The sequence below is a fragment of the Diospyros lotus genome, chromosome 9, assembly GCF_014633365.1.
Source record: "Diospyros lotus cultivar Yz01 chromosome 9, ASM1463336v1, whole genome shotgun sequence".
Lineage (NCBI taxonomy): Eukaryota > Viridiplantae > Streptophyta > Magnoliopsida > Ericales > Ebenaceae > Diospyros > Diospyros lotus.
The window spans coordinates 15,435,332-15,458,693 of record NC_068346.1 but is presented as its reverse complement, the minus strand read 5'-3'; the positions used below and the strand labels follow the sequence as shown (position 1 = coordinate 15,458,693).

Genomic DNA, 23,362 nt, shown 5'->3' with positions numbered 1-23,362 from the left:
ATTTTGTTACAATCACACATTTCATCTCTCAAATAACTGTGCGTGAGATATATGCTCACTATCAGTAGGTTGCTGGCGAGGGATAAAGAGGAAACAGAGGTCACCAACGAGGAAGGTGATGGACCCACCCATCATCACTCTCGCCTTAGCTAACCAAACCACCCATTGGCTGATTGACCCATTGTTTTCCTTGCCGGCAACCTTTATTTCCTCCTTTTTCCCTCGCCATCAACCTCTGTTTCCTCCTTCTCTTTCGTTGACGACCTACTTATTCATGCGCACTCATTTGAGAGAAGAGTTGTGTGATTGTATCAAAATTGAAAATTAAAAGACATAATAGGTCTACTTTTAAATTAGAGGGTGGGGGGAGGGAATAATTATAAGGGAAGAGTTTGAGGAATATTTATGCCTTATGTCATTAGTAAATGGTAATAGAAATTCTTTATTAATAATAAAAAATCAAATTTATTTCTTTTTAATTTAAAAATAATAAAATATCTTTAATGATTTAGTTTATTAGGTAATAGCTTATGAATTAAGAGTGTAGAATGTTTATTAAAGAAATAAATTTAATCAGTTTGACCAAGCTAGCTACTTACTACTGCCTCACCAATGATTAAAGTTAGTATACGTTTTCAAAATTAAGCACAATCAAGACTTTAGGCCTTTGCCCTCTAGTTTTTAATATTGAGACATAATTGATATTATCATTAAGATATCATCACTAGTGATGTGTAAAATAATGAAGTTTTCATTTGTCTTCTAAGTATATTTATATTTATAAAATAATATTAAGAATTCGTAATTAATGATGATGTCATCAATCATGTGTCGCTTTTTTTTATTGAAAGAGATTAAGAAGATCATATGTTATTATCTCCTCCTCTTATCATCTCTTTTAATGAAAATGCGACACATAACTGATGATATCTTTGTCAATATATAATTCCATTCATTGCTTATATCTATCTCTACACCTAAGAACATATTGGCCAAATCACTAATTTTGCATCAAAAGCGTAAATGCAATTCTTGAAATCTTCTCCTCAAAATGGAATTATCACTTGATTCAGCCCTGAAAGCCCAGCAGGAAAGAGGATGAGTTGTCCATTGGCTTTCATGGCGATGCAGAAGCTGCAGCCTAGTTTCTTCCCTAGCGTAGGCCCCTCTCTTATTGTCAAGACAACTGAACCACGCCTGGAGTGCAGAATCTCTCCTGTAATGTGAAAGGAGAAATTGCCCATATTAGTACGACTATTGACTATTGCCGAGTGATTAGGACTTTAATTACCCTGATTGAATTTTTAACATTATTTAATGATGATTAAGACCTGCAATTGTCCTTAAAAGAGTAACACTTATTGAAGATAAGGTATGCTATGGGGAACATAATTAAAATGGTTAGATCACATTAGAAAAAGACTAATTAAAATTCCTATAAAAATAATAAGTAGCTTTCTATCAATTTTTAGTATCATATAATAATGATTGGTAAGAAAATCATTGTAGTTGACAATGCTATTTTTTTTTTTTTTAGATATTGCAAATTTCTTTCAAGTTTTACCTGATTAATCTTGGAGACAAGTAACATTTCTCTGGTTTTACTCGTCGAGTAAACTCGAATGCGATTATAACCTAATACAGAATATAATATTTAATTTATACCTCTATATAGTATAAACATTATTACAAAAATTTAATCCTTGATATTATCTGCAAAACTTCACATGCTTTGCACAGCTTTGACTGGGGCGCCATAGACAATGCTATTGCTACTCTCTCTCTCTCTCAAAAGTGGGCACACAATCACAAATAAGATCCTCAAGGAGTGCTCAAGTACCCATGGATTCATATACCTCAACTGAATTTAGGGTGTGTTTGTGCGTAGAAAGTACGGCAGAATTTTAATTTCATGAAATTTTAATTATTATTTTAATTCTTAAAAATTTTAATTTCTTAATTTCAAAGAAAATATACATTTTTTAAATTAAAATAAATTTTAAATTTTATAAAATAAAAAAAACTATTTAATAAAAATTTTTAAAATTTGAATAAAAAATAAATTTCACCCAATCAAACTCACCTTTTACGGATAAAAGTAAAACAGCCCATCAATCATCAAAATTATCTCCATAAAGTCCATTGATATAATAATTGACCTCAAACATTGGCTTCGTAAACATGGATAGGAATATACCTGTGTTTTGCCATGGATTCCTCAGGGGGTCTTTCATCTCAACACTTATCTTTATATAATGATCAGGGTGATCTTCCTTCAAAGTTACCTCCTTGATCTTGTCCAAGGGATAGGTCGTCTTTGGGTCCCCCAACCCATCCAATAAAAAACTAACGGCTGGCTGGGGTCCCCCCGTTCTTCCTCCTTTTAAATCCTTCCTATGACTAGAAGTTTCCCCCTGCAGAAGATTCTCCTCCATCTTTCCTCACAGGGTCTTTACACCCCTCGCGACACCTATGGATGCCATGTAACATTCCTGGGCAGAACAAAAATCTCCCCGCACCTTCCCTACCCCATTAGTTGTGGGGAACTTCATCATCATATGATAAGTGCTAGGGATAACTTGAAGAGCATTGAGGCATGACCTTCCTAGAATCATGTTATAAGCTACAGGCATGTCTACCACCAAGATATCCAGCATGGCCCGAGAGATTTGGGGACCCTTTCCCAAAATGAATGAAAGTTGAATGACTCCATTAGAGTACACTGCTTCTCTACCAAACCCGACAAGGGGACACGGGCCGGTCTCAGCTGCTCCATTCGGTACCCCATGTCTAAGCAAGCTTGCCTATATAAGATCTCTGAAGAACTGCCTGGATCTACTAGGATCGGCCGAAGCTCCCACTTTCTAAGTTCGATTATTATCACCAATGGATCATTTCGGTTCAGATACCCTGGGAGGTCATTATCTGAAAAGGAGATCGTCTCTCCTTTCCTCGACCTCTTCACCCTCGAGGCCCGGCTCGCTCCCAAGTCCTCCTCACCCCTCTCTTTTGGGATTTCCCCCACCGCAAGGGTATGGAACACGGGAGGCTGGGGATGATCTTCTTCCGCTTGTAGTGGCCTCTCCCTCCAAGGGGAACTCTGAACACAATCCCATTCCTTAGCTAGGTCTTGCCTGGGAGGAGGAGTTCACGAACGCCTTTCTCGCCCCTTCCGTGGATCTGTTTCCCTGGCCACAAAACTCCTGAGAAAACCCCGATTGATGAGCTCTTGGATCTCCTCATTTAACTGGTGGCATTCCTCTGTATCATGGCCATGATCTCGGTGGAGGCGACAATATTTATTCTGATTCATCTTATTGGACGGTGTCCGTATAGGCAGTGGCTTCTCCAAATAGTCATTTCCCTCAATAATGGCAAGGATCTCTGCCCTAGGAGCATTCAGGGGAGTGAAACTACTCGATTCCCACCAAGGATGGTGCTTCTCTTTACGATCCTCCCTTCTAACTTCACTCTTATTCTATTTGGAATGCTTCTTTTTCTTTTTTTTCTCGGTGTATTCGGCTCTCTTCGCCTGCATAACTTCCTCAACATTAATATACTTCATTGCCCGGCCAAGGATATCCGTGAACGTGAGCGAGGGAGTTTTGGCCAATGATTGAGTGAATGGGCCGAGCCTTAAGGCATTCTGGAATGCCACCATAGCAACATTGTGGTTGAAGTTCTCGATACTCAAGGCCTCCATATTAAACCTCGAGACAAAATCCTTCAAGGATTTGCCCTCGTTCTGCTTTAGGCTAATGAGGGCCATAGTGGATCTCCAATGCCTTCAAAGAGGTGTGAAGTGAGCCAGAAAACTACTTCGAAGCTGCACAAAGTTGGCTATTGAGTGATGGGCTAGATTTAAGTACCAGGCGTGCGCATGCCCCTCTAGTTTAGCCAGGAAAACTCTACACCACATTACATCGGACGAGTCTTGCACCATCAATTGAGAAGTAAAAAGATCCAGGTGATCCATTGGGTCAATAGTCCCCACAAAGGGCTTGATATCTAGAATGCGAAGGCGCTCAGGCGACATCGCGACCATAATCTCTGGACTGAGGGGTTGGTTCACAACCGTCCCACTGGACTCTCCCTGCTTTGGCTTTAAAGCCGTAATCTCCTTCTCCAGCTAACGCAGCCTCCTTCCTTGCTATTGGGCATGCGATATGCTGGAAGATTGTTCAGCCTCCCATTGCCTATCTTCTTGTCCTCCTCCTCGCGAGTTTGCCTCATGAGAGTAAGATTCTTCCTCTTGTGGGGGCTTCTGCCTTCCCGCTACTTGAGAATAATGGGCCTGCTGGTGCTAGTGGTCTAGGAAGCCAGTAAGCAACTCCGTTAAACATTAGACCTGATTCTCCAAAAGCGTAATCCGATTAGGCGGGAGAGGAGGATGGTCTGAGCTACGGTCTCTCCCCTGCTGGCTCATCAGAGGATTGTTATGACTTGACTTCGAGACAGGGTTACCATCAGCAGCCGAGATTGGTGCCTTTTGGTTGCCATTAAGACAGAGAGAGAACTTGAACGTCGAGGACAGACGTACTGGAGAGACAGAGAAAAATGCCTCGGCCCCATGGTGGGCACCAAATGATGATGCGGTAGCCGATCACCTTCCTCTGTCTCGAACCAAGTACCTGCAAAAAGATGAAATTGGGGACTTTCTCCCCCGTGATCACTCCGACGCTCAAGTTAGTTCATCGATTTATCTCTAATTCTCAGTATACAGTAAAAAACTTAGGAAAAAAGAAAAAGTGGAATCCTTTACTCATCTTAGTTGCCTTCTTTTTATCATTCTGTCAAGATAATTAAGGATTCCCTTTTCGAATCGCCGGGATCTCGATCCCTTCCATTGCGGAACCATGATCTTGAAGATATGGATATGATAATTGTTTCCGAGGGGTTTGAGATAGTCCTTATCTCCATGATCCTCGGAGCGATGGTTGATGCCGAGGAATCCGGAGAATCTTTGTTGAACAATAGGTTTAGCCAATTGGTTGAGATGCCCTTGCCACGTGTCCTTCCAAAATTCGGGCTGGATGGCGATCTTAGATTGGTCTCCCGCCAAACATGTGTCTTTGCCATTATTAGTTGTATAAGAGTAATTTATGAACCTATAGGGTTCTCCTTCATCAATAATGCCATTTACCAAAAGTACATATGGGTGAAATTGTTTTAGTATAATTTATCTATCAAAATAAAAAGACAATTTTAATCTTATAAAAAATTTAAAAATTATGGCTAAAAAGGGTATTGTTGGTAAATAAAATGATAAATGATATAATTATCCTAACATCAATAATTGAAATAACAAAAAAATATAATTCTATCAAGATAGATTCTATTCAAATAAATTTATTGTATATATATATAGATAGATTATAGATAAAGATAATTACAATTGCATACTACAACCTAACAATCTAAAGAATTAGTAAATCACATAAGGCATCCATCAAGTTTTTTTTTTTTTATAATCATTTGGCTCTTTCAATTGAAAAGTGAACTTATCATACCTCTCAACTTTCAATTTTGTTACAATCACACATTTAATCTCTCAAATAACTGTGCGTGAGATATATGCTCACTGTCAGTAGATTGCTAGCGAGGGATAAAGAGGAAACAGAGGTCACCAGCGAGGAAGCTGATGGACCCACTCATCATCACTCTCGCCTTAGCTAACCAAACCACCCGTTGGTTGACTGACCCATCGTTTTCCTTGCCGGCAACCTTTATTTCCTCCATTTCCCTCGCCATCAACCTCTGTTTCCTCTCTCTCTCTCTCGTCGACGACCTACTGATTCATGCGCACTCATTTGGGAGATGAGTTGTGTGATTATATCAAAATTGAAAATTAAAAGACATAATAGGTTTACTTTTAAATTAGAGGGTGGGGGGGGGGAGGGAATAATTATAAGGGAAGAGTTTGAGGAATATTTATGCCTTATGTCATTAGTAAATGGTAATAAAAATTATATATTAATAATAAAAAATCAAATTTATTTCTTTTTAATTTAAAAATAATAAAATATCTTTAATGATTTAGTTTATTAGGTAATAGCTTATGAATTAAGAGTGTAGAATGTTTATTAAAGAAATAAATTTAATCAGTTTGACCAAGCTAGCTACTTACTACTACCTCACCAATGATTAAAGTTAGTATACGTTTTCAAAATTAAGCACAATCAAGACTTTAGGCCTTTGCCCTCTAGTTTTTAATATTGAGACATAATTGATATTATCATTAAGATATCATCACTAATGATGTGTACAATTAATGCAGTTTTCATTTGTCTTCTAACTACATTTATATTCATAAAATAATATTAAAACTCATGATTAATGATGATATCATCAATTATGTGTCACCTTTTTATTGAAGGAGATTAAGAAGATCATATGTCATTATCTCCTCTTCTTATCATCTCTTTTAATGAAAATGTGACACATAACTGATGATATCGTCGTCAATATATAATTCCATTCATTGCTTATATCTATCTCTACACCTAAGAACATACCGGCCAAATCACTAATTTTGCATCAAAAGCGTAAATGCAATTCTTGAAATCTTCTCCTCAAAATGGAATTATCACTTGATTCAGCCCTGAAAGCCCCGCAGGAAGGAGGATGAGTTGTCCATTGGCTTTCATGGCGATGCAGAAGCTGCAGCCTAGTTTCTTCCCTAGCGTAGGCCCCTCTCTTATTGTCAAGACAACTGAACCACGCCTGGAGTGCAGAATCTCTCCTGTAATGTGAAAGGAGAAATTGCCCATATTAGTACGACTATTGACTATTGCCGAGTGATTAGGACTTTAATTACCCTGATTGAATTTTTAACATTATTTAATGATGATTAAGACCTGCAATTGTCCTTAAAAGAGTAACACTTGTTGAGGATAAGGTATGCTATGGGCAACATAATTAAAATGGTTAGATCACATTAAAAAAAGACTAATTAAAATTCCTATAAAAATAATAAGTAGCTTTCTATCAATTTTTAGTATAATATAATAATGATTGGTAAGAATATCATTGTAGTTGACAATGCTATTTTTTTTTTTTTTTAGATATTGCAAATTTCTTTCGAGTTTTACCTGATTAATCTTGGAGACGAGCAACATTTCTCCAGTTTTACTCGTCGAGTAAACTCAAATGTGGTTATAACCTAATACAAAATATAATATTTAATTTATACCTCTATATAGTATAAACATTATTACAAAAATTTAATCCTTAATATTATCCGCAAAACTTCACATGCTTTGCACAGCTATGACTGGGGCGCCATAGACAATGCTATTGCTACTCTCTCTTTCAAAAGTGGGCACACAATCACAAATAAGATCCTCAAGGAGTGCTCAAGTACCCATGGAGATTCATATACCTCAACTGAATTTAGGGTGTGTTTGTGCGTAGAAAGTAGGGCAGAATTTTAATTTTATAAAATTTTAATTCTCATCTTAATTCCTAAAAATTTTAATTTCTTAATTTCAAAGAAAATATATATTTTTTAAATTAAAATGAAATTTAAATTTTATAAAATAAAAAAAAAACTATTTAATAAAATTTCTTAAAATTTGAATAAAAAATAAATTTCACCCAATCAAACTCACCTTTTACAGATAAAAGTAAAACAGCCCATCAATCATCAAAATTATCTCCATAAAGTCCATTGATATAATAATTGACCTCAAACATTGACTTCGTAAACCTGGATAGGAATATACCTGTGTTTTGCCATGGATTCCTTCGGAGGCGATTTCATCGATGGCGACCGCCGTTCGTCTCTGCTCAACCAACAATCGGGTCCTTTTCTGCATGCTCACCAGGACATTCTGCCACGTGTTCACCCTCGACGGCGTCCTCCCACTCAGCCCTACATGCACCTCCGCCAGATCCTCCGCCGCCACCGCAGCCACCGCCTCCGGCGGCGCCCCGTCGAGCACCCAAATCAGGCACGAGCAGAACCCTTTACTGATCTCCGAATCGCTGTCGGCCCTGAACCTCATCAGCCCGTTTGAATCCATTCTAGCCTCCACCCAAACCTGCGCGGCGCAGCCCGGCACCCGGTTGACCTCAACCCGACCCGACTCGTCCAACCGAGGGAGCGCCTCCGCGTAGCGCAGCAGCCGCTTCACCCGGTCGATCGGCTCCGGCAAGGCCTTGAACTCGGAGACCAGGTGGTGGAGCCTGCCGGACTCGGGGACGGAGCTGTGGAAGCATTTGAGTTGTTTTATGGGTTCTTGTTTGGGTCTGAACCGAACCCATCTGGAGGGTTTCGGGCAAGGGGGAGATTTTAGGGTGGCGGAGTTCATGTTTGGATGCAGAGAAAATGAAGGAAAGTGGGAACGAAAAGAGGGGAGAGTTATGGTTGTTGTCATTTGTTCGTGTGGAGGAAAGGGATGAAAACGCGGGGAAATTAGTTGAGAACCCAAAGTGAGAGAGACCCCCTCCCAAACATTTGTTCATTATTTATGCAAATCAGCTATTTTAATCACTATTTTCTTTTTTAATACACCCTTAATTGCACTATTATTATCTAAATATAAATTCAAGGCAATTATATTATTTTATTCTACGTCACTTTGTAGTTTGAAATTTTTCAAGTTATTTTAATAATTATAATTTATTAAGCTAATTAAAATTAGTGATAAGGACGTAACATAATTTATCATTTTATATATATATATATATATATATATAAATTAAGAACAAAGTTTGGGAAGCCGAGCCGTTGGTTCCACTTTCCCAGGGAAACATACAAATATAAGACGACAAATAATTTCATTCCAAAGCGCTGAATTGAATTTTGTCAATTTCAACTTTTAAGATTGGTTTATTAATAAAAGGACTAAAGCCATCATTATTTTTTTTTGTTGCTGAGACATCTGTTGATTTGATATAATCTTGATTCATCATTAACATACATTTAATTAATTGAGAATCTCTTTTATTATCCCACAAATCATGCCAACATCTTGACTCAATAGTCAAATTACACTCTCGAATACCATTACGTGTTATTTATAAATAAAAATATATTTTTAAATATATAATTATTTTCTTGAAATTATTATCCTTGCAAGTTCTTTTTGTGTTCATATTTTTAATTTAAAAAAATAAATAATATAATATATCTCAAAAAGGACAAGATTCAAATTCACGACCCACTGAAATGACATTGACATATTAGAGTCCGTTATTTGCCATCTTCGAGAAAAAAAAAAAAAAATAGCATGAAGATGACTCTTCGGGTACAACGGTATGAACAAATACCATGGAGATGACATTATCCATCATAACTTATTGGTAAAATGTCAAGCCGCCTAATTGCACAAATCAACTTTTCACAAAGATATTTGTAGCTTTCTGTGGAAGAAGCTTCGTTGCACTCTGCAGCTGCAGGCTGTGCGAACCCAACCTTTATATTTACCCTATTAAGAGGGAATACATTTATCGACGAATTAAGAGATAGAATTTATATAATTAATAATATAAATTTTATTAATTATAAAGAACCATAATTTATGTAATCAATTATATTAGGGTGAAAATATCTTTATAGTATTTTAAAATTATTTATTTATCTGTGATGATAATTTTTTCTCAATTAATTAATAAAATTTCTCAAGTTATATTAATTATTTATTAATTCAATTTTATTCTTAAATTTTTAATCAGATGTCAAAAAAATAAATAAGCATTAAATTCATTAAAAACCTCTAATCTCGAAAAATAGTTTAACTCACTAAACTTTTTTGATTCTCATACATAAATTATTCAGTTTTCGATATCATAATTTGACATGTGATTTATATAATTTATGAATCTAATTTATAGTAATCATTTACTCAGTTATATATGTTTAAACCATTAAAAACAATAATATAATTTCTTCATATAAATAATAATCAGATTTTAAATTAAATTAAACAAATAATAACATAATCACACAATTAAAATCTATTTAAACCCTAACTAAAAGAATTTAGCTAAATATAATTAAAATAAAAATAACGATTGAATAAAGAGGAGGAGGAGGAGGAAGCTTCCTCTCCACATCTAAAACAATTCTGGGAAAACGGATCTACTCCGCGTCCCACAGCCGCCGTGCCTGCGGTGCGGCCGCCAAGCCTCACGTACGTCTGCTGCCTGGGTTGCGTGGCCAAGCTTTGCGGTGTGCGCCTCCTTTTCCTTCGGATTCCTCAATTTTATAATATACATTCCTTGGCTGCCTTGCTTCTTTCTCCCATGATAATCATTCTCCACCACTATCTCCAATTGCCGCACTCCTCCAATTTTATGATCTCCTTCTCAATTCCAATTTGAATTCTTTTGCCTTTCCTAATCCTCCTCTGATTTCATGTCTTGCATTTATTTCCTAATTTCTTTATAATTAATTTATTAATCATTTAATTATATTATAATATTAATTTATAATTATTATTATTCAAATACAATAATGAATTTAGGTATAAAAAAATGTCTTAGGATGACTCATATTTGACTTATCTGAACGATGGGTGACACTTTGAAGTGATGTATAACTCTTTTGGGATGGAGTGATAGCGATGGATAACTCTCTTAAAGTAGAATGATAGCGATGAATGACTCCTCTGAGGGATGAATGACCTATCTGGAAAGAAAATTAGTTAAGGGAGTGTGAGAATTCTTGCGTACACCATTCGATACTTAAACAACCTTTCAAAAATGTAGAATACTAAAATCTAAGAAGAAAAAGTGAGTGTGAGACATTGCGTACCAAATGGAGGGAGGGGCAGGACCCCTTTATTTATAATGATAGAAGAGGCTACTAGGTGTCGGACAGTGTGATCTTCTCAGTAAGTAGTTTAGAGGTAGTTTTGATTGAGTCTCGCTAGGGTGAAAACGCGTGGAACGTGAGCGTTGACATAAGGGTGCCTAGGCTTGGAAATAGGTGCATGGGCATGGGCACGGGCGCGCCCATAGCACCCCTAAGTGAGGGTTACTCAAGAGTGTTGGGGCACTAGTGTACGTATAACATCCCACATCGAGCGATATGAATGACCGGATCAACTTACTCTGATGGGCCTATGTGAACTTCCCAAGGGTCACCCATTCTTGAGCTACCTTACCTCAAGCACGCTTAATCCGAAAGTTCTTTATTCACATTCAGTCCAAAATGTATTCAGTTAGTGTTGTTTCCTTCCTTACTATCCTCGATATATATACTAGCTTCTGTTAGAGTCCCTTCTTAGACTTGATCTTGCTTTCTCGGGGTATTACAGTATGTGGGTGCGAGGGTGCGTGCTCGATATCCTAAAGTGAGGGTCACTCGGGGGTGTGATTGTGCCTACATGGTAGGCCACAACCTTACTCGTAGGGGCTCGTCACCGTTTGGCCATGTGGCGTGATCATAGGCCCTACCTCGTGGCCTTGCGTGGAGGGGCTCCCTACCTTGTGATCGCGTCGCATGGTCTTGTGTGCAAGGGGTCCCCGCCTGGCTGTGCCACCCCTGGGTGACCCCCACTTGGGGGTGCAGGTGACGGCCACCCTCGAGTGACCCCTACTCGAGGTTGCAGTTGATGGCCATTCTCGGGTGACCCCCACGCGAGGGGACTCAAGGTGGCCTCTTGGGTTGCCACGTCGTGTCACCTCCTTCCTTAGCTTTCCTCGCTTATCTTTGTTAATCCAGTTTGTCCATTTATTTTTTCAGGCATAACAGTTGCTCCCTACTCTTTATGTCGAGTACCCCAAGAGGAAGAGTATTTCGCCTGCATAACTGCTCTATTTTTTAGAGGGAATTTTTTTTCCTTTAACGAATTTTTATTCTATGCCAAACTCCTCCATCTTCACGTCTCTCATAGTCATCTTTTGCATTCTGGCTCTTGGGTACCACTATAAAAGCGGGCCTTTGTCCTTCACTTGGCCATTGCTTCAACAACACTTTCTCAAAAATTCTCTCAAATTCTTCTTGCATTCAATATTTCTACATGGTATAAGACCTCATCCATGTCCTTGTGACACCCCTCAAATGATCCTCATCCATAAGTATTTTCGGTAGTTTCACCCCCGAGTGACCCTTATCCATAGGTGTATTCGGCGCCTTCAGCTCCGAGTGACCCCCATCCATAAAGGTCTTAGGTTGCCTTGAGTTCATATGGTCTTCTTATTTTTTCCTTAGCAATCTTGTTTCAAGTATTCAACATGGGTCATAGGAAGAACGATGTGACTTATCCTCCTTGTGCTCCCAGCGTGTATATATCCTTTGGAAAGTGATCCAGAGTGAAGAAGAGGGAGGGAACTAGACGGGATCCAGTCTCATTTCCAAATTCCTAATAATCACCATATTGGGATCCTTGCGTCAAAAGAGTTAGGTACCACTCTGGTAGAGGGCAATGGTTTCAAGGTCTACCGAGCTTCCTTCCAAGTGGGTCTCTGTTTCCTTTTGTTTAGCTTCGACATGGAATGTCTAGATTATTACTGTATCATTCCAGCGTAGCTTCATCCCAATGGTTGGGCTTAATTGATGGTTTCACCATCATTTGTTGTAGAATTAATATACCTCATTTTATCAAATTGTTCGATTGTTTTTATAGATTAAGAAGAGTCGAGTGAATGGGCTTCTTTTTTACCCTTCAACGAATCATAGGCCTAGCCCCATCTTCTTAAAACTTCAAAACAAGGTGGACTTCAAGTCCCGATGAATCGTGGTTGAGCCTCCCCCAATTGGAATGCACCGCTTTGTTAGTGTTGGGATAATAAGCAAGAAGTTTGGTTGGAGAAGCTCCCTGACATTGAAATCGCCTAGGCTGTCTATCACTGAGTGATAGAAAGATTATGTGCTCTCAGCACTGTTAGAACGGGAGATGCTATGGCACACACCAAGAGGGGGGGTGAATTGGTATAATTAAAAGCTTGGTAGAAACTTGAAAACTTGTTGACCCAATTGAGGTTTTAGTGACTTAAAACATAGAACATATGAGATGATAAATGTAAAGCAAGAAGAATAAAAGACACAAAGGATTTATAGTGGTTCGGCTTAAACTAAGCCTAATCCACTACCTTAGCTCCCACTAAGAATTTTAAACCAATTCACTAAAACCTCCTACTTACACAAGTAGGCCCTCTAGCTACACAAGCTAGGAAATACAACCTTCCAATTTAATGGGCCCTCTAGCTACTGCTAGGAAAAATACAACCTCCCAATTTAATGGGCCCTCTAGCTATTGCTAGGAAAAATGCAAACAATTGAATAGAAAATCTAAGAGTACAACTCTTAGTTACAATGATCTCTCAAAAATGATACAAGACTTGAAGTAAATAATTACAAGTGAAGATCGAAGCCTTGAAGAGAGAAAATTAAAGCACAGACGATTTTAAATACAAATGAGAATAACAATAAGCTCAAATAATTTCATTCTCGTCCATTAGCTTTCTCTTGATCATCTATGACATGTATATATAAGTGTCCCACAAGTTTGAAGAGAAATATAGTCGTTTGGAGCCGTTGGGATTTGAAAAAATAGTCGTTGGAGCTTTCTACAAAAAGAAATAGTCGACAGAAGAAATGCATAGTTGACTATTTTTACAAATAAAGCAAGAAATAGTTGACAGACAAAACGAATAGTCGACTATCTTATAACACAAAATTTACAATAGTCGACAGACACATTTGTATAGTCGACAGATGCAGAAATATGAAGAAATTTTTGAATTTTATGAACAATAATAGTCAACAAACCAAAAGTCATAGTCGACTATCCTTACTCGATAGTCGACAGATGGCAAAAATAGTTGACAGATGCCTTGAATAGTTGACAGAACAACCAAAATAGTCGACTATTTTGAGGCATAGTCAACAGAATGAAAAACATAGTCGACTATCCTTTTGAAAAGATTGAAAATTTATCAAATCCTCATTTGATTCTTTTGAATTCTCATTTTGATTATTTTGAAAGTAAGTTGAGATCATCAAAAGTATATTTTGAAACAAATCACTCTCAACAAGCAAGTTTTTCAAATCACTCTCAACCATACTCAATATTTCTTCTATAAGTTTTCATATCTTGCTTCAAAACTTATATACTAAAAATTCATTTTCTCATTCATATAATCCACATAGTAGAAATTGATTTTCATATAATCATTTATCAAAACCATTCATTACCAAGAGATATTAGATATCAAAATACTAGGAGATAGTTTTCTAAAATGAACACTTTCTAAAATGAACACACTTTCAAAAACATGTTCTAATTGGTCTTTTGCCTTAGAATTATTTTGACCAACGATTTCAAGGAGATTCTTTTTAGATCTTAAAACTTGTTTATGCTAATCTCCAAATAATATAAAAGATCATAGATCAGTTTAACAAAGCACTTTGAAATTGATTTTTGTTTCCAAACCATATGCTTTGATTGAGAAAAAAATACATTTGAAATTTTTCATCATCAAAACTAAACACAAGAGTAAAATATCAATCTCCCCATTTTTTATGATGACAAAACTTAAAATCAATTTCAACATATCTCTCTCCCCCTTTTTGTCATAAATCAAAAAGGTAAGTCTTTTAAAAAAATGGACTCTTCCTGGAATCAAAAGATAATCTCTCTCCCCCTTCTAAACTCTCCCCCAATGATTGTTTGAAAAACTTCATATTTAAATAAAAATATTTCAAACGATTTCACAAATCTTAAAATAAATAATCTCCCCCTTAAACCAAAATCTTTTCAATAGAAATGAATCATAATCAAGTAAAGATAGTTTTAAGAACTAGAGATAGCTCCCCCTTAAGATGACATTATTAATATCAAACATAATTTTTGAGCACGTCATATATATATATATATATAAACTTTTTCATGAGATGCAAAAAAAAATTCATACCATTTTGGGAACTCATGATCATATCAGAGCCAATCTATATCTTTCAAAGTAATCACTCATATATATATGTTCAAAGAATAAGTGGTCATCCAAAAATATAAATCTAAACAAGTTATGGCAGATTTAATGCAAGACATATTAAAGGATAGGCTTTAAGAACATGCATTTGTCTTTTGATAATCTTAGCCATACTTGTAATCACATAGGATCATTACATATAGATAACTTCAAAAAGCAAGATGATCCTTTAGCAAATAAAGCATGATTTCATACTCAAGTATTCATTTGTCACACAAAGATAATCAAGCTATTTCATACAAGAAAAATAGCATTATAAAATGATTCAAGACATGAATACTATATGCCATCAAGAATATATCATTCATCAATTTTTTTGAGATCTAAGAGATTGACGGCAAAGCCCTTTGATTTAACCAATGATAGATTTGAGAGACATGAAGGTTCGAAACTTCTTCAAATAAAATCACTTGAACTCAAGGATTAATGGGAATTTATCTAGAGTTTGATTTCCAATAGATTTGGACATGATACCATTTGATATTTTCTTTTTCAGCAAGATTCCTTGAATTTTTGCACATTTGATTTGGAATATTGTGGGGATTTATGCTATAGTCTTTTTGTTCCATCCATAGGATTCGACAACTACATATTCACCTTTAGTGAACAAGAATGGAATGGAATTTGAGTTTCTTCTAAACAGAGACACTAGGAAATATCTTATAACTTGACATGGATCACTAGTGTTCTTTTTAGCCATTTTGCCTCCAAGATGGGATTTCTTAGGATTGGATTGAAATCTAGCATATAGGCAAACACTAAACACAATGTTCATCCTATTAGCTATAGAATATAGCAATGGTCCAATCATATTTCTATATAGCTCATTTTCCACCATTTGGCATTTCCCATATTTGTTTAGGCTTGATGTACTATTCTTTTGAGATGCAATTTTTCAAAAATATTAAATTTCTTAAGAATATGTAATTTTTTGCTTAGACATAAGGATCCCTTCATCTTCTTTATACTATACTTATCTCAAGTTCCCTTTGCATTAAATTAGAAAATAGATTCCATAGGGATTTATTTGAAGATGCTGCATAAATCATTTGTAGATTCATAAAATGTCCTTGTTATGAGGCTTAGAAGCAATGTTATATCTATTTGAGCTCTTTTAAGGTTTTCTTCTAGAACAAACTTGCTAGGACTTAACTTAGGGGCTTGTTTTAAACAATATAGTGCCTTGTTGAGTTTGACCACTGATCGGGGCTGTCGAACACCGATAGATTAGATGAATGATGATTCAGATTTGCAATAGGGGTGCAACCCAAAGTCGTCTCCCAACGAACCTCAAACGGATCTGTCAAAACAAGGCCAAACGGGGGGGGGGGGGAAGTTTTTGATGAAAAAAAGAAAACAAAATAAGCAAGAACACAATAAATCGAGATGCAATCAGTTGCAAACCAACCTTCTATCCCAGTTTTCATCGCCTTCTCAATAAACAATTTGTTTAGTTTTAATCCTCAAATCGAAAATCAGAAAAATCCTTTAACAACCGCCAAAGATTGGAAAGAAAACCAATAAACAGATTTCAGAAACCTCTTAGTTCAATCTATCAGTTTTGATTCCCCTTATTGCACAGATTCGAGACTGATTGAAATACCATCCAAACAGGTTGTTCTTGCTTCCGGTTAAAATCTCAACCGAGCACAAAAACCTTGGATTCTCAAACAAAGACAATGCATGCATTCATCCAACCGGTATCAACACATACATAGATTTAAGAGAGAATAGAAACAAGAGAACAATAAAGTTAAAACTAAAAAATAGATTTCCATTAAAACCAAAGACTCAAACCGGGAACAAGGATGGTATTGCAACTGATTACAGAATCCTTAGCCTTCCATCTTGACAAGAACAATGGAGAGAAGAAAAGTTGGCTACTGTTCATGCCCTTCAAAAGAATACTCTTTTTTAATGGCCTCTTAAGGTGCTTAAGTAGAGCTTAAGGAGGAAACCCTAGGTTACTGCAACTTCACAGCCGATTTCGGATAGGTTAACGTGTGTTCTGGGCTTCGGCCTCTTCATAAGAATTGTATATCAGGAATATTAGATGAATTTGGGCTTTTAAATCACTTGATTTGGATATCGGACGCCCAAGATATGGCCTTTTAAAGAATCAGCATCTGTGCAGCTTTTCTAATTTGACCCAACTTCCTAGCCCCGACTTTGAAGTGCTGTTTGAAGGCCCAAACCAACTCGGATTTGGAAAAACCATACCATTCCAGAAAGCCCAAGAAGTTCTCTATAGTATCTCTGAAGACATCATCTTCATTCTGGAATTTTATCTTGGCCAAAATACTGAAGGAAGTGCAGGAGGTTAAATCTGCTAAAATTGCCCTTACTTCTCTATCTCCAATTTCCAAGATATCTCATTGCCATCAAGACGTCTCATGCCCCATAGCCCTAAACCTGGAAAAATAAAGTAAAATAGTGTGAAGCCCAATTCCTATAAAATAAAATGAAATAAAATCAAGATGAATAAAATGACACAACTAATGTGCAAAAAGACTAAATATGAGGGCTAAATAATATGAAAATATGTGCCCTATCAACCACATGATTCTCATATTGAGGATTCTTAAGATTGGGAGTTTGTTCCGCATATATTTCCTTATTTATAACCACTTAAAGAGGCACTCTAACTTTCTTTTGATATAGCTTAAAGAATTATGGAATGCAAATGCCAACAACATTTTTATGGCTTCTAGACTTGCTACGGGAGCATAGGTTTTATTATGATCTTCCCCTTTTACTTGATTATACTCTTAAGCTACTAATCTAGCTCTATTCCTCTTTTATCCATTTTGATTCTAAACAATCATTTGGTTCATATGGTTGGGTGATCTTTAGGTCTTGGAACCAATCGCACACATCACTTCTTTCAAATTTATTTAGCCCTTCTTGCATAGCCATAAACCAATTTTCATCATTCAAGGCTTTCTTAATGATTTTTGGCTTTCTTGAGATATAAAGACATCATATTAACACTTATTACTAATGAGAAGATCTTGTTCTAATTTTTCTAGAAACATTTTCTATGATCTCATTATCTTGCACACATTTTCTCTTAGAAATGATGATTTTCTCTTTTCATGAGCTACATTTTCTTCATTAAGCAATTAAGCTTATTATCATTTGATAGATTTGATTCTAATGATCTAATGAGAATTTTTCAAATCTTTATCCTAATTCTTTATCACCACCTTTCTTGGGTTTTGAAACTTCAACCCTCACATAATTAACTATAACTAGAATAGATTCTTCTATTTTTAGAGTCATATTATTAAATACTCTATATGCTTTACTTTGAGTAGAATATCTTAAGAAAATTCTTTCATCAAATCTTTTCTAAAGAGTTTTTACCACTATTAAGAATAAAACATGTACTGCCAAAAACATGAAAATATGGAATATTTGGTTTATAACTCATAGGGGTTTTCTTTAAGATAGGCTTTATAAAAATCCTATTCAACATATAACATGAGGTGTTAATGGCTTGGACTAAAAAGGAATTTTGTCACATAGCACAATTCTTAGCCATTTATTGTAAAGATCTATTTTTTTTTTTTAACTACCTCATTTTGTTCTAGCACTAGAAAATTATGACCAATATCATTTTTCTTCACAATAGTGCTTGAATTGTTCATTTCAACATATCCCCATGTTCACTTTCTAATTTTTGAAATACACATACTTTTATCTTTTGAAAATATTTCAAATGGGCTAAATGTTTCACTCTTAGATATAAGAAATATTATTAAGTGAACCTAGAGTAATCATTCATAATAATTAGCACATATTATTTTTCACCTAAGTTTAGAGTTCTCATAGGACCACAAATATCTAAATGAAGTAAACTTAGAGGCCTAAAGGTTGAACCCTCATTTTTAAACATAAACTTATTTATTTGCCTTTCATTCATGCACCACAGATGTGGTTTCTTTCATATTTGTTCTTAGGCAATCTCTCAACAAAATCACGTTGGATAGATAGTCAACAACATTCATGCTCACATGACCTAGTCTTTTATGATATAGCCAAGTTTTGAAGGCTTAAATGATATACTTATTTGTTAGCCTTTCATGGATGCCTCAAATATTTTTCATATTTAGCTTTAGGCAGTTTCTCAACAAGATCATGTTTGGATAGATTATAGAAGCATATTTATATTTGCATGACTTAGTTCATTATGCCATAGATAAATAGATAGGAGATGAATGATACTAGGCATTTCTCTTGTACTAGATGAGAATAAGTCTATGCACAATTTCTATCCTGTTTTCTATGATCTTCATTTCATTTGCTTTGTGACAAGATACATCACATGATTAGGCATTCAAGCATATTTAATATCTTTTGTCACACGATTGACATATGCTAATTAGGTTGAGCTTAAGACCATTTATCAAGACAATATTTTCTAGCACAAAATTTAGGGAAACAAATTTTATTCTCCCCCTTAGTCACTGCCTATATCATAACACTATAAATATCCCTTAATTTTGAGAAACCAATATATTTGACATTATGAATAGAAAATTTTCAACAAAATCATAATGGCACACTTATAATTCAAAATCATCAAAATTATTAAACATAGAGAATTTAGGGATAGAAATGTACCACCAAGATTTTAATTAATAAAATCTTACTATTGGATGACAATACATCTTTTGGGGTTGAATCTCTTTTCATCCCCTTTTCCTTCATGCTTGACTCATCCACAAGAATTTCTCTTTAAAGTTCATTTGGATGTCAAGCAACCTGCACAAATAACTATCCACAAGCCTTTGGTGCCCAAACCACCTTGGGATCACCACTGTTAGCATAGAAGGTTCCCTTTGGAACCCATACTTGTTTAAGAACCTTGGGATAGTTCCTTATAAAATCTTTGTTAAAAACATGATACCAATAGTTAGGATGTGAAGCAAAGGACTTACGTTTCCTCTTTATGAAAATTGTTTGCTTCTTATCCTTATGCACATTCCTCTTAAAATGAGAGTTTTGAGGTATCAAAACATGCTTGGATTCTTGGGGATTTGCATGAGAAACATTTAAAGGCTTGGTTTCCTTAGGAATCCATTTCATTTTAGGTCCAGAATACGATTTCCTTTTTAAAGGACAGTTGTATGCAATGTGACCTAATTTACCACAATAAAAGCATTTAATTTCATGATAGGTGTGTAAATGTGAGCTCTTGGCTTTTGCTCTTGGACTATGAAAAATTTCAACACCTTTGTTATGATCACAAGAATTTGAAATCTCTTCTTTTAAAATGGATTTCTCATTTAATGCACTGTTCGAGGATTTCAATTCAAATTCTTCCAAAGCATTTTCCTTTGAAAATTCTTTATTGGAAGCAAGAAAATATTCATTATTTGATCTCAATACTTCCAATTCATTTGACAGTAGATTTAATTTCTTTTGAACAGATTTATTTTTCAAACAAAGCTTTTCAAAATTTTCATATAAATCATTAAAAGCATTCAATAACTCTTCATTTGAAAAAGTATCATGATCATCATTTTTAGCATTCAAAGAACTAGACTCATGATCATTTTCAATATCATTACTATCATCAAAATCATAAGTAGAAGTAGAGGTTACCTCCTCTTCTTCTTGAGCTATGAAGCACGGGATGGGTTTTGAATTTTCTTCCTTCTCTATTTGTTGATGATTCAATGAATTTTCACCCTGCACTCTTTCATCAACATGCTCACAAGATTTGTCAGAGAGATATAATGAATCAAGAGTACTCAATATCTCTTTAGCACTAGAGCACTTAGAAACTTTACCATAAATATCATCACTTAGGGCATGATGTAAAATATGCATAGCTCTAATATTTAAAGAAAAAATCATTTTATCACGATCATCCCATTCCATCTTTGGTTTTGAAACAAAACCATTTTCCACAATATGCCACAAATAACAGTCGATGGATGTCATGAAAATACAAATTCTTTTTCTCCAAAAATCATAATAAGAGCCATCAAAATACGGTGCCACATTAGTAGGATAACCTTCCTTAAGAGCCATGGATCTCTCCTCAGGTTGTTAGACCTTGAAAAAGGAGTTAGGCTCTGATACCAATTGTTAGAACGGGAGATGCTATGGCACACGCCAAGAGGGGGGGTGAATTGGTATAATTAAAAGCTTGGTAGAAACTTGAAAACTTTTTGACCCAATTGAGGTTTTAGTGACTTAAAACATAGAACATATGAGATGATAAATGTAAAGCAAGAAGAATAAAAGACACAAAGGATTTATAGTGGTTCGGCTTAAACCAAACCTAATCCACTACCTTAGCTCCTACTAAGGATTTTAAACTAATTCACTAAAACCTCCTACTTACACAAGTAGGCCCTCTAGCTACACAAGCTAGGAAATACAACCTCCCAATTTAATGGGCCCTCTAGCTACTGCTAGGAAAAATACAACCTCTCAATTTAATAGGCCCTCTAGCTATTGCTAGGAAAAATACAAACAATCGAATAGAGAATCTAAGAGTACAACTCTTAGTTACAATGATCTCTCAAAAATGATACAAGGCTTGAAGTAAATAATTACAAGTGAAGATCGAAGCCTTAAAGAGAGAAAATTAAAGCACATGCGATTTTAAATACAAATGAGAATAACAGTAAGCTCAAATAATTTCATTCTCATCCATTAGCCTTCTCTTGATCATCTATGACATGTATATATAAGTGTCCCACAAGGTTGAAGAGAAATATAGCCGTTTGGAGCCGTTGGAGCTTTCTGCAAAAAGAAATAGTCGACAGAAGAAATGCATAGTTGACTATTTTTACAAGTAAAGCAAGAAATAGTCGACAGACAAAATGAATAGTCGACTATCTTATAACACAAAATTTACAATAGTCGACAGACACATTTGTATAGTTGACAGATGCAGAAATATGAAGAAATTTTTGAATTTTATGAACAACAATAGTCAACAGACCAAAAGTCATAGTCGACCGACTATCCTTACTCGATAGTCGACAGATGGCAAAAATAGTCGACAGATGCCTTGAATAGTCGACAGAACAACCAAAATAGTCGACTATCCTTTTGAAAAGATTGAAAATTTATCAAATCCTCATTTGATTCTTTTGAATCCTCATTTTGATTATTTTGAAAGCAAGTTGAGATCATCAAAAGTATATTTTGAAAGAAATCACTCTCAACAAGCAAGTTTTTCAAATCACTCTCAACCATACTCAATATTTCTTTTATAAGTTTTCATATCTTGCTTCAAAACTTATATACTAAAAATTCATTTTCTCATTCATATAATCCACATAGTAGAAATTGATTTTCATATAATCATTTATCAAAACCATTCATTACCAAGAGATATTAGATATCAAAATACTAGGAGATAGTTTTCTAAAATGAACACTTTCTAAAATGAACACACTTTCAAAAACATGTTCTAGTTGGTCTTTTGCTTTAGAATTATTTTGACCAACGATTTCAAGGAGATTCTTTTTAGATCTTAAAACTTGTTTATGCTAATCTCCAAATAATATAAAAGATCATAGATCATTTTAACAAAGCACTTTGAAATTGATTTTTGTTTCCAAACCATATCCATTGATTGAGAAAAAAATACATTTGAAATTTTTCATCATCAAAACTAAACACAAGAGTAAAATATCAAGCACCTGTACTGTGCCTAACTTGCTCATAGAAAATATTATAGCTGTAAGATGGGGCGTTCAGCTTGAGGACATGCTCTGGCCCTCCAGTCTCACTTTTGTGCTGCCATTGGCTATGCCTAAGGATGCCTTTTAGGTTGAGGAGGAAGAGGATAGCAAGGAAGAGGATAAGGGCCCCGAAGAAGAGGATAAGGGGTTCAAGAAAGAGGAAGAGGGGAATTTTTTAAGGGCTATCGGTTCTCTACCCTCTTTCATAGTCTCTCATGAGCATTCTTTCTCTCAGGGTAAACCCTCAGTATCATAGAGATTGTTTTTATTTACCAGTGTTAGCGGATGACTTTTGCTTTAATTCTTTGTTTTGTAGGCATGCGTCTTTTCAGAGAGCAGACACTTAAAGGCATTGTGGGAGTTCACACTCGCCAAGTGAACAAGATCCTCAACCCTTCCCACCACAAGCTCCCGATTCGTCTTGAAGATGTCTTAGAATGAAAAGGTCCGAAGCAGGTACTTCAACAAACCCTTCCTGCCTTGAATCCTAAACCCCTTCATCGCACGTGTCCATGCTAGACCCCCTTACTCTTAAAGGCGCCACAGAAGGTCCTTGCAACACTTTTAGCTCCCAAAAGGGGAGACTTCCTATAACACCCTATTTTCTCGGGCGTGTTATAACTTAGGATAATTTTGGGATAGTAAATTTTTCCATTTCAAAACTAATGTTAAACCATATCATTCCTCATATCCATCCCAAAATTTCC

At 35.6% G+C, this 23,362-nt stretch overlaps 1 protein-coding gene across 2 annotated transcripts; it reads right to left on the bottom strand.

Moving 5' to 3' along the window:
* Positions 1-878: 878 nt before the first annotated feature.
* Positions 879-8,444, bottom strand: LOC127809496 (sufE-like protein 2, chloroplastic). 2 transcript variants are annotated; one of them, XM_052348330.1, is made up of 2 exons: positions 7,725-8,444; positions 879-1,216 (listed from the first exon to the last, which is right to left on the bottom strand). In XM_052348330.1, the coding sequence occupies exons 1-2, from the start codon at positions 8,376-8,378 to the stop codon at positions 1,178-1,180; spliced, it is 693 nt and encodes a 230-aa protein (XP_052204290.1). In that variant the 5' UTR covers positions 8,379-8,444; the 3' UTR covers positions 879-1,177. The 2 variants fall into 2 exon arrangements, with proteins under 2 accessions (XP_052204290.1, XP_052204289.1); XM_052348329.1 differs by lacking the exon at positions 879-1,216 and adding an exon at positions 6,456-6,742.
* Between the last annotated feature and the right edge of the window lie 14,918 nt (positions 8,445-23,362).